This window comes from Myotis davidii, unplaced genomic scaffold (genome assembly GCF_000327345.1).
Source record: "Myotis davidii unplaced genomic scaffold, ASM32734v1 scaffold855, whole genome shotgun sequence".
Taxonomy (NCBI): domain Eukaryota; kingdom Metazoa; phylum Chordata; class Mammalia; order Chiroptera; family Vespertilionidae; genus Myotis; species Myotis davidii.
The window spans coordinates 309,973-319,405 of record NW_006286978.1 but is presented as its reverse complement, the minus strand read 5'-3'; the positions used below and the strand labels follow the sequence as shown (position 1 = coordinate 319,405).

Genomic DNA, 9,433 nt, shown 5'->3' with positions numbered 1-9,433 from the left:
TTGGCTCAGTGGATAGAGCGTTGGCCTGCGGACTGAAAGGTCCCGGGTTCGATTCCGGTCAAGGGCATGTGCCTGGGTTGCTGGCGCATCCCCAGTAGATGTGCAGGAGGCAGCTGGTCGATGTCTCTCTCTCATCGATGTTTCTAACTATCTCTCTCCCTTCCTCTCCGTAAAAAATCAATAAAATATATTTAAAAAAAAAAGAACCACTTTTATTTGTTCTTGAAATATTTACTGAACTCCTGTTACATGCCAGACATGCATAGGCTTTTGGATTTAATCACCTTCCCAATGGCTGTGTGAGTTTGAGCCCTTAAGATGAGGAAACAGACCCAGGGAAGGAAGTGGTTTGCTCCAAGCCACATAGTTAGGAGGTTGAGGGGCTATGATTTAAGTTCAGGCCAGAAGTCAGCCTCAGAGCTACTGGCCTAATGTCTGTGTTCTCTTCTCTCTCCCTGTTTCCTCCCACAGTCAGAGTCAGTCACATGCCCACTGGAAGTAGCACTGCTGTGGAAGGTGGGTGCAGGTGGTGGACACCCTGGTGTGATCCGCCTGCTTGACTGGTTTGAGACCTCGGAGGGCTTCATGCTGGTCCTTGAGCGGCCTTTGCCTGCCCAGGATCTCTTTGACTACATCACAGAACAGGGTCCGCTGGGTGAAGAACGGAGCCGCTGCCTCTTCACCCAGGTAGTGGCAGCCGTTCGGCACTGCCACGCCCGTGGAGTTGTTCATCGTGACATCAAGGATGAAAACATCCTGATAGACCTCCGCCGAGTCTCTATCAAACTCATTGATTTTGGTTCTGGTGCCCTGCTTCATGATGAACCCTACACTGACTTTGATGGTAAGACTTTCCTAAATCTCAGTGGGGAGATCTTTTACTTTTTATATCTTTCTGGACTCTTGACCTGTGATCTCCAGTGCTGGGGTGTAACCCTTGACCTACATTGTAACTTTATAAGGTTCTTGATTTTTAATATTGAGGGCTCCTCCTGCCTTGCCCTCTGTTAAAGCCCATCTTCTCACAGTGCCCTGACCTTGTTCTGGGCTTTTATTCTGGTGAGGGGATCCTGTTCCCTGAGTGTTAAGTGCTTTTGTTCTATGAGGGGACTCTGTTGTCTTTAGTGCTCTTATTCTGGTGATGAGACCCTGCTGCTATATTTAAAGAGCTCCTACTGTGGTGACAGGACCATACTTCCTGGGGTGGGAGTGGGGTGGGGGTGGAAAGAAGGGCATTATCAAAAAATGGTAACCTCTGGCTTACATACAGGGACAAGGGTATACAGCCCCCCGGAGTGGATCTCTCGTCACCAGTATCATGCTCTCCCGGCCACTGTCTGGTCACTGGGTGTCCTTCTCTATGACATGGTATGTGGAGACATTCCCTTCGAGAGGGACCAGGAGATTTTGGAGGCTGAGCTCCACTTCCCTGACCATGTATCCCCAGGTGAGGCCCTCACTGGCCCTAGCCCAGTGGACTCCATACCTCCCAGGGACTGGTGCCCCCAACTAACTGCTAATTTCCTATGTGTTTCTGACCTGCAGACTGTTGTGCCCTAATCCGCCGGTGCCTGGACCCTAAACCTTCTGCTCGACCCTCACTGGAGGAGATCCTGGTGGATCCCTGGATGCAGAAACCAGCTGAGGATGCACCCCCTGACACCCCTAAAGGGGGTTCTGCCCCTTTGGCCTGGTCCCTGCTGCCCTAGTTGGGCGGTTCCATGCCACAGGAATAACACATCTGTTGATCTGGTTTTACAGGTCATTAAAAAATCCAGTGTTACTAGGGTCAGAGATTGGGGATCAGGGGTCAGAAAACATATGCCAAGTCTGCCCAGTCCCCATCCCAATCCTGTTTAAGGAGCCTTCCTCCCAGAATTTACAGTTTCTTATTCTGGAGGGGGGACTTCCTTGCTTCTCATTTTACTAAGTATGTTTATTTGGTTGAAGTTAATTCCATTCTGAGCCCCAGGAATCTGTGTTACAACCCTTACACTGGCACCTCCTGCCTGCTACACCACACAAACTTAGTTGAAATGCTCTAACTTGGGCAAGGGTGCTTTTGTTGGAATACCCCAGCAGCTCTTATTTTAGTAAAGGGACTGTTTCCTTTAGCTTAGGTTAAGATTCCATGTTCAGTCAAGCTGCTTGCCTACCTCAGCCCAGGGTTGATTATTCTGGGGGAGGTAATGCCCTATTGTTATCCCAGGGCTTTTTTTTTTCTTTTTTTGTCTTGGTTTTTTTGGTGAAGGGACCCTACTCTGTTATTCCAAGTGCTCTTATTCTGGTGAGGAGAAACCCTACTTCCAAGATTTGGGAAGGAATGGGAGATGGACACCACCAGAGTCCACTAGGATGGGTTGGATGGTTTTTGGGGGGATCGGGTGGGGGAAATAAGTCTTGTTGTTTGTTCTCCTAGGGCCTCCCCCTCCACCTTTTTTGGATTCTTGCTGCCTCCTTCTGAGCCAGGATTGTCCAGTTGCTGAAATGTAAATACTTATGTATTAGGAGGAAGGGAGCTCCAACTGTGTCATCCTCTCCCTTCTCCACATGCCTGGATTATTTAAAAAGCCATGTGTGGAAACCCACTATTTAATAAACGTTATAGAATCACAAGTGACTGGCCAGTTGTAGTTGCAGTGAGGCGTTTGTGGAACATCTGCTGCGTCTGAGCCAAGAGGGAGATGGAGTGGGTCTCACCTCTGCCCTCAGGAAGCCTGTCTTGTGGTGCCCTCCTAAAGATCTTTTATGGATTCACACAAAACTTGACAGCGCCCCTTCCCCAGCTCTTATGTAATGACCAGTAGGTGCAGAAGGGCTCCATTGGACACAGATACTGAAGATGTTTGGGACATATCCCTGATTAAAGATGGCTAGCTTGGGGCAGGAACACCCCCCCCCCCAATTCTAGGGAGGAAGTAAATCCCTTCCACGTGGGAAAAGAAAAGCCCTTTGAGGCCATTGGTGAGGGTGGGGCTAAGTTTGAATGCAGAGTGGGATCTTACCTGCCCTTGATTTCTGACACTTGTTTTGTCCTTACCTTTTCGCCTCTCCCTTTTACCTTTAAGTGCTCATCTCTCTTCCTTAATTCTTGATTTACCTTCCCTATTCTATCTTGTTTCCACTTGTCCCCACCTCAGCTGTTCCTTCTCTTGCCCTGCTTTCAAAAGCTAACCGGTAATCCTCTCACCTGCAGGCTTACCAGTCCACTCAGTTCTTTTCCATTTCAATGTTGGCTTGCCCTCCCTTGTCTGGCTCAATTAAACTCTCCTGTGCCCTTTCACTTGTATATTCTAAACTGCCCTGATTTAGATTACCTGGTTGACCTTCACCTGCCCCGCCTCCTCAAACATCATTTTGCTCCCAAAAGCCCGAAGGCGCACAAAGGGGGGTGGGGTGGGTCCTCTCTTGGAAAGGGGAAAGAGGAACTTCAACCAGGAAAGAAACCTAGTATTGGTGTGGAAAGGGTGGTGCCATCAGAAGACGATGCCAATAAAGAACGGAGATAAGAGCGGGGCAACTGAACCAATGAGACGAGGAGACGGGATGGGCGGGTGATCTGGAAAGCGATCTCAATGAAGAGGGCGGGTCGTAGTAACGGGAAGAGGCTGTGCCCGGAGGGGGGGGCGGGGCGGTGCTGAGCTGGCCGTACGCCCGATCTCCGTATCACGTGGAATCAAGTCCGGAGGCTTCAAAACGGCGATCTGGACTAGACTGAAGGAAAGCCACTGCTCTGGTCGGCCCTTCCCTCGTCCTAGCTTACCCTGGAGGCCCGGAAGCGGAAGTGACAGACACGGAAGTGGCCTGCTGTTGCCGAGGGGACGGGCCAGGCAGATGCCAACATGGCAGCGGTTGGGTCTGGCTGTTCCACCGCGGCGGCGGGGCCAGGAGTGGTCTCCGCGGGGGCCTTGGAGCCTGGTACCATGAGTGCGGGTGAGGCAGGCTGTGGCCGAGCGGTCGGCGGCGGGGCAGGGGCAGGACCGCTGGGGGACTTCAGGATGGTGCTTGACTGAAGCGAGAGGGGAGCATCCCATACGGACCGACCAATGTGTGTAGCGGGGGTGAGGATGGGTGGGGAGGGAAAAAGGAACAGACCATTGTGAGTGTGTGGAGGGTGGGAAAAATAAATCCCGAGGGTGATGGGGGGGTCTCTTCTGCATAAGGAGAGTAGAGGCTATTTTGAGTCTAGGGGGATATTTCCTCTTGGGGAGGCTAAGACCATTCTGAGTGTGTGTGGGGGTCCTTCCTTATAGAAAGGAGAGACCATTCCGAGGGTGGGAGAGTTTTCTCTTTATACAAGGGAGAGGTTATTCCGGGTGGAGTTTCTTCCTTATAAAGGGACAGGGGCTATTGTGAGTTAGGGTGGGGCAGGTCCTTCCTTATGTGATTTAGAGAGTCCATTTTGAGGCTGGGGATGTCCTTCATTATATGAGGAGCAGGCCATCTGGGGGTCCCCTCCCAATGGAGGTTTATTATATGCTGGAGTGGGGGGGGGGCAGTCCTTCCTTATAGGGCGGAAAAAGGACGTTCTTAGGGTGCCAGGCTCTTCCTTATAGCCAGGATTGTTCATTGTGTGAGAAAAACAAGGAATAATTCTCGGCTGGAGGTAGAGGAATGCAGTGGTTGGAGGACTGGACCATGTGGAAGAAAGGGAAATTTCCTTATATCACTGAAGGAACCAGACCATTTTTGGTGAAGTAATCATTGATTATATGGGGCTCAATCCTTGGGACAATGTGGGAATCATATCTTATTGGTTAGATTATTTTGGGTCAGAAAGAATCTGTCCTCATAGGAGGGAGGGGTTGGAGAGACCATTCTGAGTGTGGAAGAATAAAATAATTTCTTAGTTGCGGGAAAGGCTGTTTCTTAGGGAGTGGACATGCTTTATACCAGCAGTTCTCAACCTGTGGGTTGCCAACCTGCAGGTCGCGACCCCTTTGGGGGTCGAACGACCCTTTCACAGGGATTGCCTAAGATCATGGGAAAACACATATATAATTACATATTGTTTTTGTGATTAATCACTATGCTTTAATTATGTTCAATTTGTAACCATGAAAATACATCCTGCATATCAGATATTTACATGACGATTCATAACAGTAGCAACATTACAGTTATGAAGTAGCAACGAAAAGAATTATATGGTTGGGGGTCACCACAACATGAGGAACTGTATTAAAGGGTCGCGGCATTAGGAAGGTTGAGAACCACTGCTTTATACGGTGGTCTCATTCCCTGTATTAGAGTATCATTCCTTACATGGAACAACCCCTCATTAAATAGAAGCAACATTACATATAACTCTTCAGTTAGCTCATCCATAAAATGGGAGTCCTTATAGTTCCTTCAGAGATCAGAACAATATTGGGGTCTGTTGTAATCCATATAAATCCCTTAGCCCAGTGATAGGCAAACAATAAGCACTCAATAAATGTTGAGACTGTAATTGGTAATATTTTCTGGGAGAGTTGCTTCTCGGGGGAAGCAGGGTGTCCAGGGCCTGCCCTGGCCATTTCCTAACACCTCAGGAAGGATTCCAGGTATGGGCCCGGCCCACTTCTACCTTTCTGGGTCTTTTTCCTGTGACCCTCATCAGGTTAGGATGGGCAGGCAGAGGGAGGAGGAAGCAGTGGTGGCTAGGAGGATCCTGGTTGAAAAGGAGAGGGGCGGGTGGGTGGTATGACTATGCCCCAAGCAGCTTCTGACACCTTCCCCTTTGCTCTTTCCATTCCCCACAGCTCACCGGCGCCTCAAATACATATCCCTAGCCGTGCTGGTGGTTCAGAATGCCTCCCTCATCCTCAGCATCCGCTACACCCGCACGCTGCCTGGCGACCGCTTCTTTGCCACTACTGCTGTGGTTATGGCCGAGGTGCTCAAAGGTCTCACCTGCCTGCTGCTACTCTTCGCACAGAAGAGGGGTATGAGCCAGGGAGGGGCAGGGGCTGTACTGGAGTTGTCTGGTAGGATTCTGCCTCTGTGTGTGTGTGTGTATAGACCTGCACCCACATGGTGGGTTTACTGGGGGAATATCTCTGAATCTGTGGAGTTTCCTGGGAAGTGTGTAAGTGCAGCCAAGCTGCCTTGTTCCTCCAGCTATGAGTGGCTCCATCTACACTTTTGTACCCCAAACCCTGTATGAGTGAGCCAGTCTGGACCCATCAGTGGCAGGTGACCCTTACATGATGATTTATTTAGTCTCTTTAGCTTTTTATTATGGGGAACTTCAAACACAAAATCAGAGAGAATGATAAAATAGGAAAATATCCATGTACCCATCACCCAGATTCAACAATTATCAACTGATGGCCACTCTGCCATTAAACAGTGTCAGTGAGCCCTAGCCGGTATTGCTCAGTGGATGGAGAGCATCGGCCCTTGGATTGAAGCATCCTAGGTTCAATTCCGGTCAAGGACATGTACCTCAGTTGCAGGCTGCATCCCCGGGAGGCAACCAATCAATGTGTCTCCCTCACATTGATATTTCTCTGTCTCTCCCCATCCCTTCCGCTCTCTAAAAATCAATGAGAAAATATCCGCAGGTGAAGATTAATAAAAAACAAAACAAAACAAAAAAACCAGTCAGCGATTATCCACTCACTGCCAATCTATATGTCTGCCTGCCTACGCCCCCCCCCCACCTTATTATATTGAAGTGCAGTAAGTCATCACTTAATGTCATCAACAGGTTCAGCAACTTTAAATGAAACTATATAATGAAACCAGTTTTACCACAGGCTAATTGATACAAATGAGTTAAGTTCATAGGCATTTCAATAGTTATAACACAATAATATTAAAGAAAACAATGTTATTTGAGGACCTGCCCTATGTCCCACATGAAGTATTTCTTTATAGTTTTTGTTGATTTCAGAGAGGAAGAGAGAGAGAGAGAGAGAGAAACATCGGTGATGAGAGAAAATCATGGATCGGCTGCCTCCTGCATGCCCCACACTGGGGATGTGCCCGCAACCCAAGCATGTGTCCTTGACCTGAATCAAACCTGGGACCCTTCAGTCCACAGGCCGACACTCTATCCACTGAGCCAAACCAGCTAGGGTGTCATAAACATTTTTGAAAATGTATTTGAGTCAAGTTTTTTTATTGAATTTATTGGGGGTGACATTGATTAATAAATTTATATAGGTTTAAGGGGTACAACAATTCTATATTACATCATCTGTATATTGTTTATTCACCACCCCAAGTCAAGTCTCTTTCCATCACCATTTATTCCCCCTTTACCATCTCCAACCTCTCCCCACCCCCCTTTCCCTCTGGAAATCACCATACTATTATTTGTCTAGACTATACAGTGTTTTTGTTTGTTTGTGTTTTATTAATCCTTCACCTTTTTCAACGAGCTTCCCACCACCCTCCTCGCTGACAGCTGTCAATCTGTTTTCTGTATCAGTGTTTGAGTCAAGTTTATATCAAGATCAGTGTTTTGTACTTGGTTAAGGTCTTCTGAGTTTGTTAACCTCTATATCTCCCTCCAATTCTTTTCTTTCTCTCTCTCTCTAATTTGTTGAAGAAACCAGGTCATTTGTCTTGTAGACTTTGGGTAACCTAGATTTTGCTGACTGCCTCCCAGCAGTTCTATCCTCTGTATTTAACATGTTCTTCTATCCTCTGTATTTCCTATAAGGTAGCTTTATCTCCTAATTTTTTTTTAAATATATTTTATTGATTTTTTACAGAGAGGAAGGGAGAGAGACGGAGAGAGATAGAGTTAGAAACATCGATCAGCTGCCTCCTGCACACCCACCACTGGGGATGTGCCTGCAACCCAGGTACATGCCCTTGACCGGAATCGAACCTGGGACCCTTCAGTCCGCAAGACGACGCTCCATCCACTGAGCCAACCCGGTTTCGGCTTATCTCCTAATTTAAACACCTCCCTGAAGACCTTCTTCTTTAAAATGTTGCCAAGTCATTTCTCTATAAAAGCCTTGCATGTGGTTATGCCCTCAGCACTTACATTGAACAAGACATTCTTACCCACTCTTTACTCCAGGGCCCTGGGAGACAGCAGTTTAGGGACCTACCTGCTCTGCTCCTGATTGATTCTCAGGCACTTTCTAGTGAATACTGCATGGCAGGCCTTGCCGTGGCTGTGGAGGAGGGTGTTAATAGCACAGACTTGCATCTTGCCCTCATGGGGCTGATACATTAGATGAGGAGAAACAAATAGCTGCAGACTTAGTCACAGGCTTTCATCTCTTACCTACAGTCTCTCTCTCACACACACACACACACACACACACACCTTTCCTTGTCTCTGAATTTGGTGGTAAAGCTTGGCCTGACCTGATGTGGGGCTATTGATATATTTGTGTGTTTCTCTTTTTCTCATGTGATAGGAATATGAATGTGCTTGATTATGGTGTGTAGCCCATTTATGTCTGGTGTGTTATATGAAGTATATAGTATTTTGACCATGTTACCTTTCTAACACCTGAAAATTTTTAAGCACCCAAACACCTGGGCCCAGGAAATTTGGGTAAGGGGTTAGACATTGATAATTACTCCTGGGGTTAATGCCATGAAAGGCAAGGACAGGGAATGTGAGTGAGCATCGACAGGTCCCACGATAATCTTGTGGAGTGGTTGGGTTTTCCCTGAGGAGTGACACCGAACTGCCAAAAAAGTGGGACGAGCTTTGCAAAGGCCTTATTATATAGGAAAATATTCTCATTGATTGATTGGAGCAGGTCCCAACCAGACTTTCTGCTTAACAGTCAAGCGTGCGTATTTCCATGTGTTGAGGGTAACTGCTTGGTGTGTGTAGGGCTGACAGAAAGCTTGCAGGCCAGTAAGGAGCTAGGTTAAGTCTACAAGTGGAGTGTAAAAGTATCCCTATTTGATAAACAGCCTTCCACCTACACTCCTTGGGCTCCTGCTTCACAATATCCTACTTAATGCTGATGAGTTCCTTGTACAAATGTGTATTGAGTGCTTGCCCTGAATGGGGCTTTGCGCCAGGGAGGCAGGCTCTAAGATGAGTGGGATACGGCCTGTGATTCTCAGACACAGTGTTACGTCCAGTGTTAATGGACTGAGTATCCGAAAGGCCTGCTGGAGACATGCTTCTTCTGTGGGGAAATTGAGAGCACAGACTCATGCTAGTCCTCAGGGAGGCAGTGTGGTGGGGAGACACGGGATCAGGCCTAGTCCCAGCCTGCAGAGGATCCCTGTCTTTGGTAGTCAGTGCTAAAGGGCTCTCCTCCATCCACCAAGGTAACGTGAAGCATCTGGTCCTCTTCCTCCACGAGGCTGTCCTGGTGCAGTATGTGGACACATTCAAGCTTGCAGTGCCCTCTCTCATCTACACCCTGCAGAATAACCTCCAGTATGTTGCCATCTCCAACCTGCCAGCTGCTACTTTCCAGGTGAGTCCCAAGCCCAGCATGGCCCCGGAGGAACT

At 48.0% G+C, this 9,433-nt stretch overlaps 2 protein-coding genes across 2 annotated transcripts in view; both read left to right on the top strand.

Annotated features, from left to right (window-relative positions):
• PIM2 (Pim-2 proto-oncogene, serine/threonine kinase) overlaps nucleotides 1-2,616 on the top strand; it is a gene marked incomplete at its 5' end in the record, with an annotated part of 5,281 nt that extends 2,665 nt beyond the window's left edge. The window contains 3 exons of the mRNA XM_006758907.2: nucleotides 472-844; nucleotides 1,271-1,447; nucleotides 1,546-2,616. Of these exons, the coding sequence (XP_006758970.1) occupies nucleotides 472-844; nucleotides 1,271-1,447; nucleotides 1,546-1,709 (714 nt within the window). The remainder of the gene's footprint in view (nucleotides 1-471; nucleotides 845-1,270; nucleotides 1,448-1,545) is intronic.
• A 1,064-nt stretch (nucleotides 2,617-3,680) lies between these two features.
• The window catches only part of SLC35A2 (solute carrier family 35 (UDP-galactose transporter), member A2), a 9,345-nt gene continuing 3,592 nt past the window's right edge, over nucleotides 3,681-9,433 (top strand). Inside the window, exons 1-3 of the mRNA XM_006758906.2 lie at nucleotides 3,681-3,933; nucleotides 5,745-5,927; nucleotides 9,247-9,419. Of these exons, the coding sequence (XP_006758969.1) occupies nucleotides 3,843-3,933; nucleotides 5,745-5,927; nucleotides 9,247-9,419 (447 nt within the window). The 5' untranslated portion in view covers nucleotides 3,681-3,842. The remainder of the gene's footprint in view (nucleotides 3,934-5,744; nucleotides 5,928-9,246; nucleotides 9,420-9,433) is intronic.